General features: G+C 38.0%; 1 protein-coding gene across 2 annotated transcripts in view; it reads right to left on the reverse strand.

The window, feature by feature from the left end:
* The window catches only part of LOC149847916 (exocyst complex component SEC3A-like), a 117930-nt gene that overhangs the window by 70750 nt on the left and 20792 nt on the right, over window positions 1-26388 (reverse strand). For both annotated transcript variants that reach the window (XR_016432390.1, XM_090008887.1), the window contains exons 8-10: window positions 24888-24992; window positions 8138-8239; window positions 7835-7972 (exon numbers count right to left, since the gene is read on the reverse strand). Coding sequence is in view for 1 of the 2 variants with exons in the window: in XM_090008887.1 (XP_089865013.1) it covers window positions 7835-7972; window positions 8138-8239; window positions 24888-24992 (345 nt within the window). In the remaining variant the exon portion in view is untranslated. The remainder of the gene's footprint in view (window positions 1-7834; window positions 7973-8137; window positions 8240-24887; window positions 24993-26388) is intronic.

Genomic DNA, 26388 nt, shown 5'->3' on the forward strand with positions numbered 1-26388 from the left:
TAGCTTGATCAAGCCCAATCAACTCGGTTCATTACCGAACCAAACTGACTCTTTTCTTGCCTGATGGTCAAGCTCAACTTCTTGCACCAAGCCTGGCTCGATCCGGTCGGCTCGAACTGGATTCGGGTTCGGCTCCTGCAACACAAACATCGTTTATTCTGTTAAATTAAAATTGTTGCATCGTTCTTTTGCAGCACGATAAAATATGCTTTAGTGCACTACATCGGTGCAACGAATGTGACACGCTTACCAAAGCACGAGCCCTTAATAACCTACGCTCAAAATCGTCAACAAGTTCGATCATCTCCAAGGTAGGGGAAAGTTGCATATAAAGACAAATGACGGAATACTTCTAACTTATACGTATATATATATGCTTTTAACTCAAGGACGTAGTTTTGCGTATTTTTTACCATTTAAAATTGTCATTTACTTTACCGCCACGTTGTTATGTGCACAGGCTACTGCTTGTGCAATTTATTTAGCCGATGTACAGTTTTGTATACATCGTGCATTGCTTACGCAATTTATTTAGTCGATATATGGTTTCGTACATCATGCATTGCTTACGCAATTTATTTAGCTGATATATGATTTCGTACATCGTGCATCGCTTACGCAATCTATTTAGCTCGATGTGTGGTTTCGCACATCGAGCCTTGCTTTATGTCATTTACTTTGCCGCCACGCTGTAATGTGCACAGGCTTACACTTTACTATATATGTATTCTATATATATATATATATGACTTTATAAGGTATGTGTACTCCTGCCTACTTCAGATTATGCGTACACTTAAAGACGCAGATTTGTGCATCCTCGCCAAGTCTCTATTTTTAAAAGGCTTTCACATGCAAGATTTCAAAGCTTGTATTATTCGTTGTCTCGAAAAGCAAAACAAATATTTGGCGTTTGCGTATTTGCAATCGAGTCTTTCCCTCAAACCTGCGTAACGGAAATGCTTCGACTACGTAGCCTTAAGTGGTACGTACGTTCGGTCCTTCATTTTGGTATCCGAAATGACTCGGATATTCCCAGCCTAAAGCACGGGACTTTGAAATTTCTAAATAATGTTGGGGTTTCTTTCCGAGAAACCGATATCCCTCTCATCGTAGTGGTACTATCAGGCATGCACGGCATGCTAGTACTACAATGATTGGATGAGAGGTTTATGGTAACCTCGTAGCATGAAAATGCACAATGATTAAAGAAAAATCACATAAATAGTGATGATCGCATTCACAGGCAAGATGTTTGATTTAGTTTGAAAGACCAGAGCATGTAGAATGGATCGTCAGTTAAAATAGAACCTGATATACTCATTCGTCTCTTTGGTTCTGTCAAGAGAGAAGATGAGATGGTACAAAAACTCCAATGGATAGGTTGTTAACAACTATGCTCCTCGAGTAGTAATGACTCGGTATCCTTGGTCATCGGAGTTAGGGGACTGGGCTACCAAAAATTATCTTAGGTGATTGGTCCCAAATGACTTCTGTAGAAGTATGAATGCATCTCCTTGAATAAGTGGTCTCTTAAGAATTCTCTCTCAGATATTGGTTGTCCCCTTAGGAGCGGACTCAGATAGTTGTCCAGAGTATTAAAATACATGGAATAACAAACCCTCGGGCAGTCTCAATTGTTTCTACGTTTTTTCTGTGCGTACCCTCAGGATAAGTAATTATCGAAACAAGATTATCATGCTCATTTTGTTTATTCTGAACTACACATCACGAAAGAAACAACGTATATGTTAGTTTTGTTCTGAATTTTGATATCTATGCACCTACCAGATTTTTATAAGTCTGACCTATTTCATGGGGTACAAGTGATGATTAGGTCGGTATGGCAAGCGATGGCGCGATGACGTGATGATATCAAGATCCCATTCTTTCTCTGATGTTTCGTTCCTAAGCACGTTTTGTAAATTTGCATAAGGGTTTCCTTTAGAAATTCCTCTTTTGTATAAATATTAAATTATCAAAAACCTTGCTTTAAATCTGTGGTTTTAATGCTTATATGGAGATACAAATCTATTGTATAAAGGAAGGTTCGCCTGTAATGCGCCCAAGGTCCATTAACTTGTTATTTCAAACACCAATTTTCGCTGAACTGCCATTTTAAACTCTGAAAAAGGATTTGATTACAAAGCTTTTAAATTTTTCCTAAAAAGTTACAAGTTCGAGATTTTGGGGCATTAAAGTGTGTGTGTGTGTGTGTCTATTTATGTATGTCCATATGCATTTATTCCAAATATACTTTTCAATCAACATGAACAAATGAGAATCGAATAAGAACTAAAAGGAAAACAATTCTTTGCCAAAAAAGTAATCATACCATACCTCCACCAAGTTCTCTTGAAGGCCAATTGCTTTCACTTTTTAAGTATGCAAATGATATAGACATTCAATTTGTATACAATGATCTAGTATAATATGAACAAAAAAATTGAATTTTTTTTTTAAAGTGTGAGTAGCAATTACATGTCCCCATGACAAATTAGCTTCAGTGCTTAAGTATGTATCTATGTATCTGTAATGAAATAAGAACAAAAGCAAATGAATGGCTCTTATAGGCTTACAAGAATACAACCAAACCACAAAGAACCACTTATGGGTCAATGCAAATCACCCATGCAAGGGCCAAGAGAATACAAATAAATGCTTTTGTATTACAAAATGCTTGAGAAAGCATTGAAGGATACAAGAGAAGAACCCCAATATATAACAAGAGAGGGAGAGTGGGGGCAGCCCAACTAGCTGTTGGGCTTGCCGCAACTCCAGCAGCTAGTTGGAGTTGTCCCATTAGTCACATGTTACAATATTGAACATAAAAAACAAAAAATAAAAAAGACAAAGTCAGCTCCTAAGGGGTATTTTGGTTTACTTACATTTGAATACATATATATACATATAAATACATATATATTAGATACACAATCTTAATACCCCTCTCAAACTTACAATGTAACAACCAAGACTTTGCCAAGTAGGAAGTGAAATCTAGGTGACAAGAGTGCTTTAGTGAAGAAGTCCTCCAGTTGATACTCAGATGAAACATAGGGCAACGTGATGGTCTTCAGAAATTCCTTATGAACGTAGTGACAATCCATTTCAATGTGTTTGGTTCTCTCATAGAATATATGATTGTTTGCAATGTATATTGCGCTCTTGTTGTCGCAACATAATCTTGAGGGTTCTGCAATGTGAACTTCCAAGTCTTTTAATAATTGTCTCAATTATACTAATTCAAAAGTAGTTGTCGCTATGACATGGTATTCTGCTTCAGTGGAAGAGAGGAACACCTTTTTATGCTTCTTGCATCTCCACGAAATTAGAGAATCACCTACAAAAACACAAGAACCAGTGATTGAGCGTTTATCATTCACATCCCCTCCCAAATCAGAATTAGAATATGCAATAACTTATAACAGGAAAGTGGATGGAAAAAAAAACCCATGATTAATAATTTTTCTAATATATCTAATCATTATCATTACAACACTCATATTGTAGTGAGAGCATGCCGAAATTGACTAACAGAATGAATAGCATGAGAAATACCAGGACGAGAAATAAAGAGATAAAATAAAACTCCAATCACTTAGAGTTGGATACTTCAGAGGTTTTGCATCATCTTTCTTCATCTTTGCATTGATGGCCTTTGAAGTATCAACTCTTTTTTCATCTAAGAGTCTTGACCGTTCGATGATCTTTGTTGTATACTTAGTCTACGATAAAAAATAACCACGGGGTGAGTAAGCCACTTCTATTCCAAGAAAATATCGTAAAACACCCAAGATCTGTCATATCAAAGTTATCTTTGAGCACATCTTTGATATGATTAACTCCCTACTTGTCACATCCTGTGATAATCATATCATCGACGTAGAGAAGTAATATCATCATTCATGCATTAGAAGACTTAACAAACAAACGCAGTGTCGGTATAACAGGATTCAAAATCAAGTTTTGTCATCACACTACTGAATCGATCATACCAAGCCTTGGGGGCTTGTTTTAGGCCATACAACATTTTTCGCAAGCGAAATTTTTTTTCATGTGTTAAACTTAATCCTAGTGGAGAATTCATGTAAACTTCTTTATTGAGATTACCATTCAAAAAGGCATTTTTTACATTCATTTAAAAAATTAGTCATTTTTTAATTAATGCTATAGAAATAAGAGTTCTAACAATGGTCATTCGAGCGACTAGAGCAAATGCCTCATCATAGTCGATCCCATATTCTTGACTGTATCCTTTGGCTACTAACCTAGCTTTATATCTTTCTAATGTTTCATCACTTTTAGTTTTTATCTTATAGACCCATCTACATTCTATAGTTTTCCTTTAGGTAATATTTAAATTTCTCAAGTTTTTGCCTTTTCTAAAGCTTATACTTCATTATTCATTGTCTTAATCCATTCTTGATGATTTTTAGCATCATGATAAGATATTGGTTCTACATGTGAGTGTATAGCTATTAGACATGCTTTATATTTGAGTTCAAAGGAATCATAGGATACAAATCTACTAGAAGCATTTAAAATTCTCATGGATCTTCTAATACTAGAGGAATCTATATCTTGATTTTGAAAATATCTTTCTAAAGCACATGAAGGATGGTCTTCGGTACGTTGAGTATAGATTTGAATTTCATTATAAGGATAAGACCCTCATTCTCATTCCCATGTGCATCATGAGTGTCCTCATTGTCACTCATGCATATAATGAATGTCATCACAACTCACATGTTCATTGGCAAAGTAAAAAAGAAAGAATAGTCACAATGCTCTTGGGTTTTAATCTTTACCAAATCCATTTTCGTTTCCAAGAAAAGTGACATTTCTTGAGACATATAGCTTGTTCCTTTAATTTCATAACATCTATATCCTTTTTTATTTTCGGCATTGCTTAGGAAAACACAAGGAATAATTTTTGTGAAAAGTTTGCCATTTTTGTTGGTAAAAATAAAGCATTTAAACCAAAGACTCTGAACCTTTTGTAATCGGGAGATGTTTTAAATAATTTTTCAATGAGAGAAATATTTTGAATATTTTTTTACGATATTTTATTTTTCAAATAAACCGCAGTAAGAGCGGCTTCGGCCCAAAAAAATTTGAAACATTTCTTTATATAAGAAGTGTTCTAGTAGTCTCAACAATGTCTATGCTTCCTTTCGGCTAGTTTATTTTGTTGATTATAAGGACATGATTTTTGGTGAATAATTTCATGTAAGTCAAGATAGTTTTTGAAGTCCTTTGATACAAATTCTCCTTTGGAATCAGTTCTAAAGATTTTAATATTGGTTTTAAATTGAGTTTTTGTATAACAATGAAATTTTTGAAAATAATCAAATACTTCGGATTTGTGTTTAAGAAAATATATCCAAGGGTATCTACTATAATCATCCACAAAAATAACATGATAAGATACTCCTTTAGATATAACCGGAGTCGATCCCCATACATCTGAATGTATAAACTCAAATGGTTTCTTTGAAATAAAATAACTAGGCCCAAAAGGTAAAGATTTCATTTTACCAAGAATGCAATCTTCACAAACAAAATATTTCTTTATAATTTGTGAGAAATGGAAATAAATGTAATTCTGATGCACTAGGGTGTCCTATTCTCTTGTGCCAATTTTTTATATCTTTCTTTTCCACAAAATTACAAAAAGTATGTTTTGATAATTCAAGATTGTCCATAACATAGAGATTTTCTCTTCTATGGCCTCGCCCAATCGGCTTCTCGGACTGAAGATTCTGTATCAAACAATCATTAGATGAAAACAAAACCTTGCATCCATGATCCGCAATTTGAGAAACGGATAGAAAGTTTAAATTTAGTTTGGGTATTATTCTAATATTTGGTACAAAAAAGGTTTGATATTTTTGTAAAGTCCCAAAACCTTTGATTTTTAAAGAAGTTTCATTGGAGGTTAAAACATAAGAATCATTTAGGTTAATATGACATTCGGATAGTGTGGACTCATTTGGGGTCATATGAAAAGAAGCATCGGAATCAAGAATCCAAGAAGTCTTACCGAAGTCAACGCATGTAGATACGGCCGCGCCTGAGAGGAAAAAAGCTTGATTCATGAACATTGGTTGTAGTCCCTTCATGAGTTGTGCCAAAGACAATGAACTGATGTATTTAGAGTCATTTATATCATTTTTTTCAAGAGATAGTCCCACCAAAGCCACCTTCTTATCATCTCTTTGATCTTCTCTCCTTTTAGGACAAAAGGGCTTGATATGACATGGCTCATAGCAATGATAACATATTAATTTGTCACTCTTCTTGTATTCATGATCGCTTCTTTTATCGTTTTGGCTCCTTCCATAATCATTGAAATTTCTTTCATTCTCATTACTTCTTCCAAAGTGAGGGGGCTTATAAGCCCTTGTGTGATTTTTGGGCCTTGACATAGAAAGCAAGGATACTTATTTAGAAAATGATAGTTTTTTCAACCTATTTTCCTTCCACCTCTATGAAGAAGGTCTGATTTGGTCCCATCAAATTCGGGTCTAAGCCCATTAACAAATTGGTAGAAATGTTTTTTTCTAATTTATTTTTCACGGAGTTCTACACCTTGAGGGAAATGTCATTTTGGCTCTAGGAGAGTCAATTCATCCCAAAGAAGAGATAAGACATTGTAACATTCCCTAATGCTCATCTCTCCTTGGGTCATAGTTCTCACATTATTTTGCATGTTGCATATGTGAGTTATATCCTTGAGACTATACATATCTTTAAGATACTTCTATGCATCACTAGCAAAATCAAATTTTGCTAAGTTAGAGCATTTTTGGAGGTCAGCACTATTGATGAGCCATCCAATTATCTTGGAATGACCCATCCTCCATTCTTTTTATTTTTTCTCATATTCGGTGATAGCCTTAGACATCTCTTCTCCTTGAAGAGACACTTCATTTCCATTTTTCATCTTAGTAAATATAAGTTTAGACTCTTTTTTTATGTCATCAACCAAACCCTATAGACCCTTTTCTCATATTTTATGTTTTACTATAGATGTCCGCATCACATAGTATCATTGAGTCGAGAATGGAGACTATCACTTCTCTTTCATCCTTCATTTTTATAATAATAAGAGAGAGAAGAGAATGTAGCAAGAATTTTGTTGAAGAGAACTTTGATGGAGCGCTTCCCAATGCAATGATCCCACGAACCGATGCTCCAACAATCTCATAATCCTCTACTTGGTCTTTCCAAATGAATCACAACTCAAAAGCACCAAGGCTCTGATTCCATGTAATGAAATAAGAACAAAAGCAAATGAATGCCTCTTATGGGCTTACAAGAACACAACCAAACCACAAATTACCACTTATGAATCAATGCACATCACCCACAATAGGGCCAAGAGAATAAATATAAATGCTTGTGTATTACAAAATGCTTGAGAAAGCATTGAAGTGTACAAAGGGAGAAACCCTGTGTATAACAAGAGAGGGAGAGGGGGCAGCCCAACTAGTTGTTGGGCTTGCCCCCAACGGTCACATCGTTGGCAGCAGCACCAACAGCTCGTTGGAGTTGTCCTATCAGTCACATGTTACAATATTGAACATAAAAATAAAAAATAAAAAAGACAAAATCAACCCCTAATGGGCTGACCACTATTACGTGAAATGACCGAATACCCCTGATGGGTATTTCGGTTTACATACATTTGAATACACATATATTAGATACACAATCTTAAGAAGCATCATTATCCAATTTTCCAAATCACAAGGGAATAAATAAATATAGAATTATAATTGGAACAAGTTCTAACTTAGTAAGGCAATAAGCAGAGGAATGAACCTACAGCTCGCATATTGGCATTGCAAGGATCCAGACTTGGTACTTCTAAAGCGCGCAAGGCAATAGTTAACCATTCACAAGCCTCCACATTTTGAATCATGTGTGCCTCATCAAATGAACATCCAGTTAGTGATGCAGCAAACTGAAACATAATAAATGTATTAGGCACTTGAGATAGTGGAAAAATGTTTCCTAGTTATAAGAAACATCATAAAAATGACAAATGCTACAAATAGATAAAAGAAAAACAGATAAATGCACAATATTCTTGGTGTAAAATGTGCTTAATTGAGTACATAGTACATACCTCAGAAGGAACACGCAAACGTTCAAGAAGTTTATCAAGCTCTTCAATGAGTGCCTTATTGTTTACAGATTGCATCTCTAATTTATTATTCCTGGATTCTATCTGAGAATAATAATACCCATTAGCATGATTCAAAATGCATATCTCAAATAAATATAAAACTTCAAGGCATGATTTTGGCACCTTAGGCAACCTTTAATCATTAACACATGCTTAATCATCACATCATTATGCCCACAAGTTAGTAATACAGAGTGCAAACTTAACTCATAGAGTCATTGTAACTAAAAGTGAAATCAACTGGAACCAAAAAGGAACAACTAAACCAGTAAGAATCCCAGCCTTCTTCATGTTTTAAGGATTTTGATTAATACAGTTCCTCAATATAACAATGAGGATAACTTTTAACATCCATGATATAAGTCCAAGAACCTAAAAGAATGGGTTTTCAGCCTAAATTTAGAAAATTTATATTCTGTGTATCCTACTTTTGACCAAACAAAATTTGCCAAACTTCCTGTCAGCGATGAGTTATTCCTTATTCCTGCCAATGTAATAAGATATTCAAGTCCCTAATCATAATCAGTATGACACATTAAGTTCAATGCTTCTAGCTGGTTTAACATGTAATTGTGAAAGTATCTTCAACAAGATACTAGGATCAAGATTACAATATTCTTGGAAATAAATAAGTGCACACACGCACAACAAGAACACTTGTGCACAAAAGCACAATACAAAACTCACAAATGCACAAATGCATACCCAAGAATCATAAGCATTAAGAAATAAGCTTGGGCAATAGTCCCAAAGCCTTAAAGAAGGAGTGCCCTTATTTATAGGGCTTAGTGGGCCTTGGAAGGGGCTCCACACATAGTCGTTTGAGGGGGTCCAACGACTAGTGTGTTGGCCCCTCCCAAGGTAAGTACAATAATTTAAAAAAAGAAAAAGAATTTAAGAAATAGAAAAATAAGAAAATACAAAAAAGGGTTACAAACATATTCACGAAAAAGAATGTGTAAAAAGACTAAACTACCCTTACGACTAACAATATAACATATATATTTTTTATATATATAATAAGTAGATACATATACATATATGTAATATATGTATATGTATTACCTTATATAATATATATATATATATATATATATTAGCTTACATTTGATTTACATAATTTAACACCCCCCCTCAAACTTAGGGCAAGATGACCGAGAGTTTGCCAAGGAGGAAGTTGAAGCACGGAGCACACAAAGCTTTAGTGAAGAAGTATGTCAATTGATATTCTGACGTGACATATGGAACGTCAATGACTCCTTTGAGATACGCCTCACGAACATAGTGATAGTTCATCTCTATGTGCTTAGTCCGCTCATGAAAAGTGTGATTTTTCGCAATATAAATTGCACTTTTGTTGTCACAGCACAGCTTGGTGGGCACTTCTATTATGATCCCCATGTCTTCTAACAATTGATGGATCCATACAATTTCCATGGTAGTAGTCGCCATGACACGATATTCAACTTCAGTCGAGGATAGAGAAACTTTTTGTTGCTTCTTACATCTCCACGAAATCAGTGAGTCTCCTAGGAACACACAAAAACCAGTGGTGGAGTGACGGTTATTTGGGTCACCTCCCCAATCAAAGTTAGTATAAGCAATTAATTTTAAATCGCAAAAAAAGGACAGAAAAACTCTCTTATTTAGAGTATCCTTTATATATCTTACGACTCGCAAGATAGAACTCATATGGATTGATGTTGGTGCCTGCTGAAACTGGCTTGCAGTATGGACTGCATATGGATTGATGTTGGTGCCTGCTGAAACTGGCTTGCAGTATGGACTGCATGAGAGATATCTAGTTTGATAATACTCAGATACATCAATGATCCTATAAGTTGTCTGTAGGGGGTAGGATCCAAAAGAGGAACATCATCATCAATCTTCATTTTTGTTCCTACTATAACAGAAGTTTCATAAACCTTTTCATCTGTAATACCTGACCTGTCAATGATCTCGAAAGCAAGCTTAGTTTGAGATAAAAAATACCCTCTATGAGAGTATGCTACTTTAATGCCCAAAAAATAAGTTAGAAAACTCAAATAAGACATTTCAAATTTATCTTTCAAAATTGATTTTATACTCTTAACCCCGGTAGAATCACTACCAGTGATGAGCATATCATCCACATATAACAGTAAGATCACAATCCCTGTATTGAATTTTCTAACAAATAAAGCTGTGCCAATAAAACAGGATGAAAAACCATTTTCTATCATTACGGAATTAAACTTATCATACCAAGCCTTGGGGGCTTGTTTTAAACCATAAAGTGTTTTTCGAAGGCGAAGCACCTTTCCTTTAGGAGTTTTCATTCCAGGAGAAGCATCCATATATACTTCTTCATTTAGATCTTTGTTTAGAAAGGCATTCTTAACATCCATTTGATAGATGTTTCACTTGTTGATTAAGGCAACGGTTATAAGACATCGAACAGTGACCATTCGAGCCACCGGGGCAAAGGTCTCCTCATAATCAACCCTATATTCTTGACTATACCCCTTTGCAACCAGTCGGGCCTTATATCTCGTGAGGGATCCATTACTCTTAGTCTTAACCTTAAATACCCATCTACACCCTATTGTTTTCTTACCTTTAAGGTCTTGAAATTCCCATGTCTTGGCTCTTCTCAGAGCTCCGAGTTCATTATCCATTGTCGTTATCCATTCAGGACATTTTTGTGCTTCCTCGAAGTTTCTAGGTTCTATGTAAGAATGAATGGCGCTTAGACAGGCTCTATGTTTAGGTGAAAAGGATTCATATGAGATGAACCTAGAAAGAGTTTTTTTATGTCTTTCGGTCCTACGAAGGTTCTCCTCACTTTGAGGAGCAGTCCTATTAGCATCATCATATCTTTCAAGGGCACTTATGAAGGTATTTTTATCTCTATGAGTATAGGTGATGGGATCTCTATGAGGTTCCTCATCGACATGTTGATGAAATGGAGAGGACACAGGACTGGTTTCCCTAGTTTTATTATCACTTGAGTCATTCTGATTTGACTCATCATCACTAGTATCATCACTTTCAGTTAATAGATCAAATAGAAAAGAATAATCTACGTTCTCGTCAATAGATTCAAGGCTTTCGAAACCACTAAGATTTTTCAAAAAACTTACATTTCTGGAAACATACAATTTGTCATTTTTAACATCATAATATCGAAAACCCTTTTGGGTTTCGGAATAACCAAGAAAGGCGCAAGGAATGGCCTTTGGAGAAAGTTTATCGTTTTTATCAGTAAAGACAAAACATTTACATCCAAAAACCCTTAACCTGCTATAATTAGGTTCTTTCTCATACAAATTTTCAAATGGGGAAATCTTGTTCAAATTTTTTGATGGAAGTCTATTTATAAGATAGACTGATGTAAGAGTTGCCTCAGCCCAGAGTTTCTTTGGAATAGTTTGCGAATTGAGCAAGGTTCTAGTTGTTTCAATGATATGCCTATGCTTTCGTTCAGCTAACCCATTTTGTTGTGGGGTTTTTGGACAGGATTTTTGATGAAGAATACCATAACTTTCAAGATAACTCTTGAATTTGTTTGAAAGGTATTCACTACCAGAGTCAGATCTAAGAATTTTTAAACTTCCATTGAATTGATTTAAAACCATCATATGAAAAGTTTTAAATGTTGAAAAAACTTCATGTTTATGTTTAAAAATATATATCCAACAAAATCTAGTGTAATCGTCCACAAAAATTACATAGTATGAGAATCCCCCTTTGGATATTACAGGAGTCGGACCCCATACATCAGAATGAACAATTTCAAAGGGTTTTATCGTAAACATGGATCTTTGAGTAAAAGGTAGAGTTTTCATCTTCCCAAGAATACATTCATTACATAAAAAATCATCTTTACAAAGATGTTTAATAAAAGGCAAATAAGATATTTTAACAATGTTGGGATGTCCCGGTTTCTTATGTCATACATGAATATCTTTGTTTTGAGCAACATTACAAAATTGGTTCTTGGGAATTTGAAGCAAGGTTTTAAAACTCGGGACTCGACTCATTTTTTATTGACTCGTGACTCGGCGGGTCAACTCGGTGACTCGGACCGGGTTTTGTTAACTTTTGATTTTAAAAGAAAAACAATATATAAATTATCATTTAAACATATAAAAGTTTGTAGAATGACTTAATTACTAGTTTAATTGATTAATAAGTAAAATAACATTAAGTAAAATTATATCTAACTTATAATTACTCATCTAATAACAAGAAATCGAACAACCAAGCAAAACATTAATTCAACATTTCAATAGAAATAAGCCCTAAAGTAAACTTAAGTTAAAATTTTACAAGAGTAAGTGTAACGCCCCAAAATCGTGGACTTGAAACCTTTTATGAAAAAGGTTGAAAGCTTTGAAATCAATCATTTATCAGAGTTTAAAACAAAAGTTCAGCAGAAGATCAGGTTCAAAACAGCAAGTCCCTAGACCTTGGGCGCATTACAACACAAAAGCAGACTTCACCTTACAAACCGATTTGCAACTCAAGTATATATTTTATTGAAATGAAAAGAAGAATCACGTTTTGGTAATACAGTTTTAGAAATCCAGAGTTCTAATAAAAAAACGATACTTTCAAAGAAACTTTATACCACATCTATCAAAAGGGTCCCTAGGAGCGCAACGTCAGGAAAGGAATGGCCTTGAATGCATCGCGTCATCGTGCCATCGCAAGTTGTCTCAACCAGTCCAGCACCTGCCCATGAAATGGGTCAGTCTCACAACAGACTAGTAGGGGTGCAAAAGAAAAGAAAGAACAAAGGCTGTAATAAGCAAGATAAACGTTAGCTCAAGCAGGGAAAAGCAAGACTAGCAGAACTAACAAAAGTACTATGGAGTAAGCAAAGCTTTAATAAGGCCAACAGCTACATACAAGGGCAGGGAGGATCGTAGTGCTAAACAAGCAACTATAGCACTCCAACAGATACTATAGGTGAAGAGTAACTAACTCTATCCACCAAGCAAGCAAAGGAATTGAATAAGATGAACATTCAAAATGATGCTCGCAAAACATACAAGTACCATTGGATGGCTCAGTTTATCGACAAGTAGCTACATTAATTGTAGGGTGCAAGCTATTGCATCACAAGCAATTCATAAGCTACACAGGATAAGCAATCAACTAGTATGAAAAGTTAGTTATTACTAAGCAAGGAACTGCGTAAGCAGTTTAACCAACAAGGGTAACGCCTTGACAGGCGTACATAGCTCAACGAGTAGCGTACCGAACTACCGAGCTAACAAGCAAGCAAGCAATGCACGTTACAACACGCATATCTCATGATCATGTGTATAAGTTATATCTTGTCTCATTATGAGCAGGCCGTTGTGGGTACGCACAAGGCAAAACGTAGAAACAACCGAGATCGATTAGGGGGTCTATTATGCTATGTATTTTATTATACCCCGAATGACTGATTGAGTCCGCTTCATAAGGGGACGACCAGTGACCAAAAGAGTAAATCCCCAAAGGCAAACAAAGGCCCAAATGGATGCGCATCCAAACTTCTGCAGAAGTGGCCTGAAGGATTTTCCCTAACCTCCGATAACTGGGGAAGGTCGGATCTTTGCCCGAGATTGCCATTAATGACTGTCCATCAGAGTTTTGTACCATCCATCATCTCTCTTGATGAACCGTCCTGAATGAGCACGACGGAGGGTTTTTTAACCGTCGTCTCATTCTACATGCTCTGGTCTTTCAACTCAATCGAGCATCTTGCCTGTGAGGACGCATGATTATTATTTATGTGAATTATACGCGCCATTGCGCGTTCGAGGCAACAATACACTTCTCATCCTACTCACCGCAGTACACATCATACCTATTCAAATGTACAACCACGATGAAAAGGGTTAATCCGAAGTGAGGGTAGAAACATCACTCTTGTGATCTCAAATACATGTCATTGCATGTTCGAGGCAAACATAGACCTCTCATCCTACTCATCGTAGTACGCAACGTACATGTTCAAAAGTACAACCACGATGAGAGGGGCATGGATCTCTCGCAAGAAATCCCAACACTTCTGCTTTACAGAAATCTACAGTGAACTCATTCAAGTTCCAACTTATTGTGCTCGAGTCCTTTAGACAATCGCAAGCATTCTGCCTATTAGGCGAAAACAACATAACAGGATTATCTTAATGTGTCAATACACGCTTAGAGGTTACTACAGACATTTCGTCCTGCTCTTCGTAGCTCAAACATATCGTACGTGACTAAGGATACAACTACAAGAGGAGGAACATGGATCCCTCGTAAGAGATCCAACAATACCTTCACGAAGGAAGGCGCTACAATCTTGGTTGAACCAGAAAGCCTAGAAACTAGGTCTCGCATCAGAGGTGAGGTAACGCCGATCTAGCGATGGCGCAAATACCTCGCTAGGGTCCCCGCCCTACTCGTGCACAGGCTTCTAAACAAGGTTATCTGAGTCGTATCGGATAGACAAACTGAGGTTGTAACACACCTCTCCCAAATACATCGATTTAGGAGATCCGGCCGCTATCTCTGCTTTACGAGCTATACATCTTGAAAATAGGTTTGCACCTAAGACGATGTTTTTGGAGAACCGAAGTGCACAAGTGTGTGTCGTGGCTTGTAAGACAAGTGAAACGATATACACCATACACTCGAAGTTGCACTTAGGGAGTACAAGCTGACAAAGGATAAAACCCGTGCACATACTAATACAATGGCAAATCGAGGGGCAAGACTCGATGGGCGAAGCTGCACCGCGAGGGTAGAACGCTAGAGCTGCGCACTAGGTATGAGATCATACATCGATCATCGTAACACAGAAGTAGGCAACTACGTAAGCAACTCGTGAGGTATGAGATCCTATACTGACTACGCAAGTGTAAAGGACGACTCACGAGGCATGGGGTTGCACCTCGATTAAACGATAAGCGTAAGCAAGTAAAGAAGCATGCGACAGAGATAGAATACATACACGAGCAAAGCATATGCACGAAGTGCGGCAACAAGGTAAAGACGAACACATACAGAAGGTAAGCGCAAGAGCAAGCACGACAGCACAGAAAAGTAAAGTACGGGGAGTAAAGAAGAAGCAAGGCCACGGCGCATAAAGCACGGGGCAACAAGTAAATGCAAGAAAGTAAAGTGCAAGAACGTAAAGGAGGACCAGGATTGCATCCTAGAAAACAAGGCAAACATAAGCAAGTAAATGCCAGGGCGCAAAGCGCGGGGCAGCAGGAAAGTAAAGTGCAAGAAAGTAAAGAGGACAAGGATCGTGAAACCGCGTCCTTGAGTTAAAAGACATAGAATGTAAAGACAGGAATGAAAAGCCTGGGCACATATAGCGCGGCGGCGACAGAAAGGAAAGTGCGAGAAAGTAAAGAGGACAAGAATCGCGAAACCGCGTCCTTGAAGGTAAAGACATACATATATATATATATATATATATTATACGTATATATATATATATATATATCATCCTCTTTTAGTTATCTTTCTTATTTTAGCATTTATCCGTTCATTGTCCTTTCACGCAAGAATCCCCTACCTTAAGGGGTTGCGGGTTCTCGTACGCATGCAGCGTAGGCAAGCAAGAGCTCGAGCCACAGAGGGCGAGCTGGATCCACCGTTCAACATGGAGAGCTTAGCAGCCCCCCTGCTGGGAACGAAACAGGCATCAACAAGAACAAGGCAAGGGGGCAAAGCCCCTTGCCGGAGAACAATGAAACGCAGGGGGAAAGCCCCTGCTCGAAAACAGGAAAGCAAGGGGGCTTCGCCCCTTGTCGAAAAACCGAAGGAGGCAGGGGGAGCCCCACCCCCTACCGGCAAAACGCAAGAGGCAGGGGGCAGAACCCCCTGCCGAGAAGCAACAGGATACCCCCCCCTGCTGCGGAACAAAAGAGGGCAGGGGGAGCCTCTCCCCCTACCGGGACACAAATGCAGGGGGAACTCCACCCCCTGCAGGCAGGCACAAGGACAGGGGGACAGAGCCCCCTGCTGAGGAGCAACAGAGGGCAGGGGGAGCTCGCCCCCTGCCGGGGAAACAAACGAAGGCAGGGGTGCTAAGCCCCCTGCCGAAGACAAACGCAAAGGCAGGGGGATGAAGGCCCCTACCAAAACAACAAGAAGGGCAGGGGGAAGCGAAGCCCCCTGCCGACAAAGCTAATGGCAAGGGGACGCGGAGCCCCCTGCCGGAACAGCAAGAAGGGCAGAGGGAATGCGGAGCCCCCCTGCCGACCAAGCAAGGACAGGGGGAACGGAACCCCCTGCCAACAAGAGGCGTCAACATGGGCTCAGCCCCCCTGTCGACCGACCACAAAAAGGCAAGGGGGGCGTAACCCCCTGTCGACAAAAGGCGACAGGGGGCGCAGCCCCCCTGTCGACCAACAGCAAAAAGGCTGGGGGGGTAACCCCCTGCCGACAAGAGGCGACAGGGGGCTCTGCCCCCCCCCCTGTCGACCCACCCTACACAAAGGAGGAGAGGGGAGGGTCTTACCTTCGAAGACCGCAAAGGGGGGAGTCGTCGGGGAACGAGGTCGTCGAAACTCGGAAGTTGTTGTCGGTTGCTCTGGTCGTTGGTGGCTACAGAAGAAGGGGAAGATGCGTTGTCGGAGCTCAGAGGGTCGAAGGCATGATCGGCAGCGGCTGCAGCACCCAGGACAAAGGTAGAGGCTGACGGTGAGTCACCGGTGCTCGGGGTCCATGGCGCAGCCGACAACCAGACATGAGGAGTGTTGGAGCGATGTGCTGCCGTCTGCGTCGATCGTCGACAGCTGAAGATCGACAATGGCTTTCGTCGAAGCCTGCAGCAGCCGGGGCAAAGGTGGTGGCTGACGGTGAGTCGCCGGCGTCGGTGGCCGTAGGGAGGAACGGAGACGGGAGAGGATCGCTGGTTGTCGCCGGCTGAGGATGCCGGCAGAGAGAAGGTGGCCAGACGGAGCTGCTCGCCGGCATCTCCAGTCGCAGGCGGCCGCGCGAGAGAGACGAAGCAGATGAGAGAGAAGGGGCGAGGGTTTTGAACCCTCGCCCGAGACGCCTGCGTCTTTTAAAAGACGAAGGTTCTCGAGGATTCAAGAACCTGGGTCCGGGTTAAGCTCGGGTCCGGTTCGGACCCGGATCCGGGCCCGACAAAGCGTCCCAGACCCCGACACGTGCAGGGCACGTGTCTGACATGAGTCGGACGCGATTTTTTTTTCATGGTCGTTACAGTAAGAGTAAAAACTAAAGTAAAGATAACCTTACTTGAGCAATATGCAATGCATCTCAGCAATCAACTTTCGCATCTTAGCAATAACCATACTAGACCCATGGCCATATAACAAAATTACAAAGTTCATAATCATAACACAATGACAAAATCAAATTTCAAACATCCAAAATTCATCCACTTTTACAAAATATTTCTCAATTCTCAAGTCAAGAGTCAAATCTCAAATAGAGGCGAAGTGCTATTATTTGGAACTTCATTTGAATCAATTCTTGAGTTGGAAGTAGAAATTAATGGCTGAATTGCAGTACTAGTGGTTGCATTTTCCCTTGCATCTTCATCTTCAACTCCATCACCACCTTCATCACCAATAAGATTAGCTCCTTCAATATTTTCAAATTCTATCTCCAAGTCCCTTAAGAAATCCTTCATTAAGTAAAATATGACACATTTGAGTTAGCATGCAATAGAGAAAGACAAAAAACTAAATTAAAATAATTTTAATCAAGTTAAAATATCAAACAAACTTTTATGGTTTTACCTCATCTACATCTAAAACTCCTTGCATGACCCATTCATCCATTGGTGTTTGCAAATATATATTGTCCAAAGAAATTGGGTCAAGACGTGTTTTCTTTAATTGCTTTTCTCTCAGACGTAAATTATAGTGGATAAACACTAAGTCATTAAGTTTCTTTTGAGCTAATCTATTTCTTCTCTTAATGTGAATTTGATCAAAGGTACTCCAATTTCGTTGACATCCAGATGAAGAACATGTTTGACTAAGTATACGAATAACAATTTTATGGAGATCGAGGGCACATATTTCATGCATTTTCCACCACATTGCTGCATAAAGCCAAAACACACAAAAATGTAAAGTTGATTAAAGAAATATTTTTTTACACAACACAACAATAATGTTAAAGATAGATCACCTGGCTTGTGCTCATCTCCAGTCATAACAGCTATAGAAGTACCAAAATTTGCACTTGCGTCTTCAAATAACTCAAGTTGCTTGCATGCTCTTACTCTAGCTGAAATATTTGGCTCCAACTTCTCAATATATTTAATTAAACCACGTCTTACTTCAAGATGCTTTGTGAATTGCATGAAATAGTGCAAATAGTCAAATACATTAAAATGATAATTGATAAAAGAAAGTTCATATTCAAAATTTAAAATAATTAATAAAAAGATATAAACAAATACATACCTTAGAAAATTGTGGACTATAGTGATATTTGGGATTGAGATAGTATGTCGCTGCATGAAGAGGGTGATGAAGTTGATTTTCCCAACGATTGTCAATTACTTTCCAATAAGATTTATACTTTTTCTCCTCATTGTCATGAATTTCTTTTATAGCCTCTTTGGCTCTATCCATAGCTTCATAAAGATAACCCATTGTAGGATTTTCTTCTCCATCGACCATTCTCAAAACTTTCACTAGAGGTTCTATAGTTTTAATAGTTGATTCTACGACTCTCCAAAAATTACTATTCAATATAATATCCTTTATCTCTTTCCCCTCGGCAAATGATGAATATTTTGAATTGTTCCATTCATCTGATGCCATCATTTTTCTAAGACCACTTCGATGTTCTAGCAAAGATTGAAGCATGATAAAATTAGTGGCAAATCTTGTAGTAACCGGTGTTAGAATTTCTTTCTTATTAGAAAATTGAGTCCTCATTAGGTTTAAAACAAAAGTATGATTGTAAATGAACTTCGTGATCTTTTTTCCTTTTTCCACACATCCAGCTATGCTTTTTATCTTAGACAAATCTTCAAGCATGAGATCTATGCAATGAGCTGCACAAGGAGTCCAAAATATGGTCTTCCTCTTATCCTCCAACATCTTTCCAGTTGCTTGATAGTTGGCTGCATTATCTGTGATTATCTGCGATTTTTCAATTTCAAAACATTATTAACATACTAGACAAATTATAAATATCAATGTTCAATAGAAAATTTCAAAAGAACAAAATGATATACCTGAACAACATTTTCTACACCTACTGTTTCCTCCACTTCATCAAATAATTTTAATAAATTTTCTCGATTCTTCACGATACATGTTGCATCAACTGATTTCAAGAAGTAAATGCCCCTTGGACAATGAACCAAAAAATTTATCAATGTCCTTTGTGTTGCATCTTTCCAACCAGCCATAATAGAATAACCCATTTCAGCCCAAGACTCCTTGTATTCTTTGAAATAATCATCAATTTTTTTAATTTCTTCTTGTAATAATCTTCCAGAAATCTCAGTTGAAGAAGGCGGCTTCAATCCCATTCCTACTGAGGAACAAACTTCAATAATCTTCGTAAAGTAAGGAGAATTGGCTGCGTTGAAAGGAATGGTTGAATGATAAAAAAATCTCGCAATAGCTGAACATAACCTATCTCTAGCTTTTCTATCCAAAGCTGCTTTTATTCCAAGTTGTTTCATTGATGGAGACCCTGCCTTCACTTGAACAAAAGCATCAAGATTATGCTTTTGGGTATCATTCATCAATTTTTTTCCCTTTATATATCTTTTCTCAGAAGACTCATCACTTTCATCTAACAAGTCTATATCATTTACTTCAACAAAAGAATCAATCTCATTTACAATATTTTTCTTATATAATTTGTGTTCCTTAAATGACTCCAAATTCTTACGAATTTTTTTCCTTACAGATTCTTCGACTTTGTCGCATGGTTCCACCTCTCCTTTAATATCAAGAAGATGATACTTAAGTATATTAATGCCACCACTCATCGGTTTTGTACACCAAGTACATTATACCCTCTTCTTTTTTTAATCAAGAGGTAACCCAAAATCCCACACAGGGTCCTTTCCCTTAGTGAATGTTGTACTTGGAGTCCTTGAAGATCCTTCTTCTGACATTTCTTTGATGATTTGATAAATCTAGAACTGTTAAATTTGAAAAGTTAAAAACATAGATACGGTTAGTAGATTATGCACAAACCCACCAAGGAAAATTAAAAACATAGATACGATTAGTCCAGCCACTCTCGATTTTCATTGTAGAGCAGTCCAAACCGACCAAGGAAAGTTGGTCAACCCAATTTTTATTATGGATCAGTCCAAAGACTCCAAACCTATCAAAGAAAATCAGTGAACTATAACCTGAAATCGATTGAGGTTCGGTCCACATGAATCCTCAAATCGATTACAAAACAGATTTATAAGTGGGTCAAGACTCAAAACTGCACATGATCCCAAAAATCGATGCACACATAAAACTATACATGGTACACTACATAATGCACACAAACTGAACATTGTATATGCTCATCAGCATAAGCAAGTTATCATTTTTTTTTTACTATTAACACTAGCATGATCAAGTTATCAACAACAAAAAAAAACCATTAGTGCATGCTTTGTTGCCAAAAAAAATAAATTATACAGGGAGAACCCAAAATAGAAACCAAATCAGAATCCTAAAAACCTATACCCGTTACCCAAAACCGACAGATTTGGACTTTTCAGAAATCATGCCCCTTGGTCTCTAATATTCTTCATTAATTGTTTTTGTGTTCCTTGGTCTCTGAGAGTCTGAAGAGAAAATTTTGTTACATGGCAGGCAGTCATTTGTTCACAACCTACATTTTGGAACTCTTACTGCCTTCCTACCATGGAATTGGACCACCTTGATATGGACTGATCAAGTAGATGACGAAGGCTCAAGCAATAGTCAACCGAATCAAAATAAAATTTAAGGTTGAACTCACTCTCTGGTTGTTCAAAGTTCGAACCAGATAAAAAGGCCAAAGTCATAACCTTAGAAGGCTCTCTGTGGTCCATTTGCAACTCCAAGTTGGGGGCCTTGGAAAACATTCATTTGTCCCACGCTCCAGTATAACGAGTGCATACAGCATACATACCTTCACAAAACTCGCCGGAAAATCTTGCTGGAAATTCTCGCAGCGACAAAAAGAAACACAAAAGGAGAAAAATTGAAAAAACATACCTGGTGGCATCGGAAAATCTCGCCGATGCACTATTTTTGCTGGAGAAGACGCCTCGGAGCTGCGACGACGCCTTACTATTCAGTATTCATCGTCGGCGTTACTGTTCACGCCGGAGTTATTGTTCGCGATGCAAATACAAAACGCAAAAAAATAAACACAATGGTAAACCACACCTTAGTTATTGTTCACGCCGGAAACTCCTTTCCGGCGTCGCTGTTCACGCCGGAGTTCTCGTCGAATGGCTGGAGCTGCAGCCGCATCGCACCTTCTCGGCTTCTCCTCTCTTCCGTCGAGGGTTGAACAGTGAAAACCTTAAGGGTTTTCGTTAACAACTTAAAAGGTAAAAGAAACAAATATTACAAAATTGCCATTAACATGAACCGTTCGATTCTATTTGACTCGTGACTCGGCCCGAGTCACGCGAGTCCAAGCGATCCCTCCAGCGAGTTTTGTAAAGCCGAAAACGATAGCACTCGCCCGAGTTCAGCATGACTCATGACTCGGCCGAGTCAAGCCCGAGTCTTGGCAACCCGAGTCTGCCTTGCTGGGTTGACTCGTTGGAGGGTCGAGCCGAGCTGAGTCAACCGAGTCAACGAGTTGACTCGGCAAGTTTTAAAACCTTGATTTGAAGAAAATCAACATAGTAGAGGTCTCCTCTCCTAGAGCCTTCCCCAATCAACCTCCCGGACCGGCGATCCTGTATCCAGCATTTGTTAGAAGAGAATTTTATATCGCAACCATGGTCCGAGAGTTGAGAGACCGAAAGTAAATTTAAATTTAGTTTTGGTATAAGATGAATTTTGGAACAAAGAAATCTTGTTTTTCAAAATTGCCTATTCCTTTAATTTCAAGAGGTGTTCCATCCGTCGTTGAGATAAAAGATGGAAGATAATTTTTAGAAAAATCGGAGAGAGAACAAGCACTTGGAGTCATGTGAAAAGATGCATCGGAATCTAGAAGCCAATATGTCTTACCAGGAGGTGAAGAAGATGACATAGCGGCTCCGGAAGTTCCTTCCTTGAGAAGAGGTTGTAAAGCTTCCACGATTTGTTAAAGAGAGAGAGACTCATTTGATGATGATGGTCGTTCCTCCATTTGGGATGTCATAGCCATTGCAAGTAACTTTTTCCATTTTGGGCAAATACCCCAGTTCTTTACAAAAATGACAATTTAGTTTACTATAGTCTCTTTTGTCATATCGATCATTTACTCCTTGATTCTTGAAATGAGGAGGTGTGTAGGCCTTTACATTATTCCCGGGTCTTGACACGGCAAGAACACCTTCACAATCTTCTAGAGTAGAAGAGGTAGCAAGAATGCTAGGGTTATTCTTACTAATCCCCATACAGGTTTCCTCTCCACTTAAATTAGTGATAACATCTTCAATTGACGGAGATGTGAAGGCGAAGAGAAAGGAGGACCGAATTTATTCAAATTCGGGTCTAAGTCCATTTAAAAAATTGAAAAACCGATCTTCCTCTAGTTTTTTCTGTCTTAATTCTATTGCTTCTCCACTCCACTTTGGTTCACGCATAGCTAGCTCATCCCAAATAGAAGATAGTTCGACAAAATATTCCCGAATAGTCATATCGTTTTGTTGAAGGGTCAAAGCCCTCTTTTGGAGATAATATTTGTGTGACAAAACCCTTTTTTAAAGGTATAACCAAGCTTCGGAGGCCTTTTTGAACTTAATGATGTTGGCGTTGATCTTGGTTTCTACGGATGAAAAAATCCAAGACAAGATCTTGAAGTTCTTCATCTCCCATTCATCATGTTTTCTTGAATAATCTTTAAGGGCCTTTTGTCTATCTTCCCCTTCAAGAATCTTAATATCCCCTTTTTCAATGATTGTAAGTTTGAGTTCAGGTTCGGGTTCCGGTATTGAACCTTGAACGTACCCCCAAAGCCCCTTTCCTTTAATATGGGTTTCCATATTACCGGCCCAAACATGATAGTTTGAACCACTAAGTTTAAAACCAAGGGAGAAGTGAGTCTTTTTCGCCTATTAAAGAGGATAGAAGATAGAAAAAAACACGTACCTCAAAAGTTTTTCACGTCTTCCTTGACAAAAGAGGCTTCTAAAATATTGCCCGAGGAAGATGATCTACTTCAAACTTTAAAAACTTGAAGGCATGTTTTTCGAGGCACTCAAAAATGAGGATGCGCACGATCCTCCTTCAATGAAGCTCTGATACCATGTGAAAATATCTTCAACAAGATACTAGGATCAAGATTACAATATTCTTGAAAATAAATATGTGCACACACGCACAACAAGAACACTTGAGACACTTGTGCACAAAAGCACAATACAAAACTCACAATTGCACAAATGCATACGCAAGAATCATAAGCATTAAGAAATAAGCTTGGGCAATAGTCCCAAAGCCTTAAAGAATACAAGGAGTGGCCTTATTTATAGGGCTTAGTGGGCCTTGGAAGGGGCTCCACACATAGTCGTTGGAGGGGTCCAATGAATTGGCCCCTCCCAAGGTAAGTACAATAATTTAAAAAGAAAAAGAAATTAAGAAATAGAAAAATAAGAAAATACAAAAAAGGGTTACAAACATATTCACCAAAAAAAATATGTATAAAAAGACTAAACTACCCCTACGGCTAACAATATAACATATATATTTTATATATATAATAAGTAGATACATATACATATATGTAACATATGTATATGTATTACCTTATATATATATATATATATATATATATATATATATATATATATATATATATATATATATATTAGCTTACATTTGATTTACATAATTTAACAGTAATAGCAGCCACTGTCAATAAAATGTAATAACAGCAAATGTTGCTAACCTTTTGAAAGAAAAACTAAAACCGATAAAGGACAAATTGTTAGCCAATAAATCACATGTCAACAGTAAGCTGGAATTTCCTCGCATCTGGGAACAAAAAGTGAACAGGGCTGGCCCAACCCTATCCAACTCCAGCTGGGTTCAGCAGGCCCAACCCAATCTGACCCTGATAAAAGTCTGGCAGGATGTCAGTGGGTCAGAGTTGGAGCCTAGCCCATTGGACTCTAATTGCATCATGTCAGGTCAGGTCAGCCCAATGTCCACATCTAGTTATATACTTAGATGGGATTGTTTCTGTTTATGATGATAGGTAAATGAGCCACTTCATGAACTATATGTATCTATTACATATAGCCATATATATAAGTATGTATGAAAGCCTCAAAGAATCTGAAACTCTACAGCTAGGGCCAACAACGAGACCAACAGTTATGCTAGGTAACAAAGAAGAAAGCCATGATCCAATGAAAATAACATAAAACAATACATTAATTTGGAAAGTGAAGATGACATGATAAAAGAAACTTTACTCAGCAGTATCATATATTAGCAAAGAACAGTATGGCATATCCTCTTTAAATAACTACATAACAGGATACCTAAGTTAATGCATGCTACAAGTTATAGTAGCAACATATTCCCAAGCACGTATATCAACTTACTGATTCAATGTCCTCTCTCATATGCCTGAGCTTTACATTGAAAATGCCAAGCCACTCATCCATATCATCCACGCATACCATTGCTGAGTCCAGTCCTTGTAGAACCTACACGATTCACCATAATTTCAATGAGAAAAATTATCAGACCTACTTACTATGGGTACCACATCAACAGAACATATAAAGAATTAGTGATTAGAAAGAAAAGAGGGAAAAGGGAATGATAGTCACAAAAAAGAAAAAACAGCTAGATTTCAGAAGCTAAGACAAAGTCATTGGCATAGCATCGAGCAGCATATGAGCAAAAAGTGATGCATGGACATCTGCACATATGCACATGCATGTACATAAAGTTTAAAGCAAAGAAAAGTTGGATACCACTGAATATCATGGAGTAGAACTATTCAAATTTATGTCACATACATGGATATTTCATTTCTTCAGACATATCAGATATGTACCATGTCCATGCCAAACACGAAACAAGACACTTGTAGACAATTACAAGCGTCTTATGTATTTCACATGCTTTTTTGATATTTACACGGAGAAATCGCCCTCAGGAACAGAGACCTAGCCACAATGGCTCAAACCCATTCGAGCATCTTGCTCGTGAAGGCGAATCATCACCATTTATGTGATTTTCATTTCATCATTGTGCCTTTGCATGTTGTGAGGTTACCATAAACCTCTCATCCAATCATCGTAGTGCTAACATGCCGTGTCTGTCTAAAAGTACGGCTACGATGTGAGGAGTACAGGTTTCTCAAAAAAAAAAACAACTTTAATGTGTTGTGAAAGAAACGATGTAATCATTTTAGTTTACCTTTGACATGCTCTGGTCCTTTAAACCAACACGAGCATCTTGTCGGTGAAAGCGAAACATCACTATGTAACTGATTTTCACAAAGTGTCATTCGCACACTTCGAGGTTACACGATCCTCTCATCCAATCATCGTAGTATAAACATGTCGTGCCTGTCTAAAAGTACGGCTACAATGAGGCGGGTATTGGTTTTTCAAAAGAAACCCCAACTCAATGTTTCATAAAATAAATGATGCAACAAATATTTAGTTGACATGATCTAGTCTTTTTAAAAACACTTGTATATTCTTGTGCAATTCGCACAATATGAAATCGCCACGAATCTCTCATCCATTTATCGCAGTATCAACATGTTGCGCATGTCTTACGATACTGTACGATAAACGGGGTATGGGTTTCTTAGCAGAACCCTGCCCAAACACCTACTCATGCCCACAACTAGGGTTATCTGAGTCATTTTGAAAGCTTAAACCAAAGTTGTAAAACATTTCTCCCAAATGCGCCGACTAGGGAAAGCTTAGTTGTAATTTCGCAACCCATAAGCGTGCAGACTTTGCTTTGTAAAACTACCTATTTAAAAAACTAGATTCTCGTAAGGAATCCCTTTTCTTTAAAACTCTAACGCTCATATGCAAACCCGTGTCTTTCGAAAATGAGCAAAGAAGAAACAAGTAG

The sequence above is a fragment of the Nuphar pumila genome, chromosome 1, assembly GCF_984573655.1.
Source record: "Nuphar pumila chromosome 1, dmNupPumi1.hap1.1, whole genome shotgun sequence".
Lineage (NCBI taxonomy): Eukaryota > Viridiplantae > Streptophyta > Magnoliopsida > Nymphaeales > Nymphaeaceae > Nuphar > Nuphar pumila.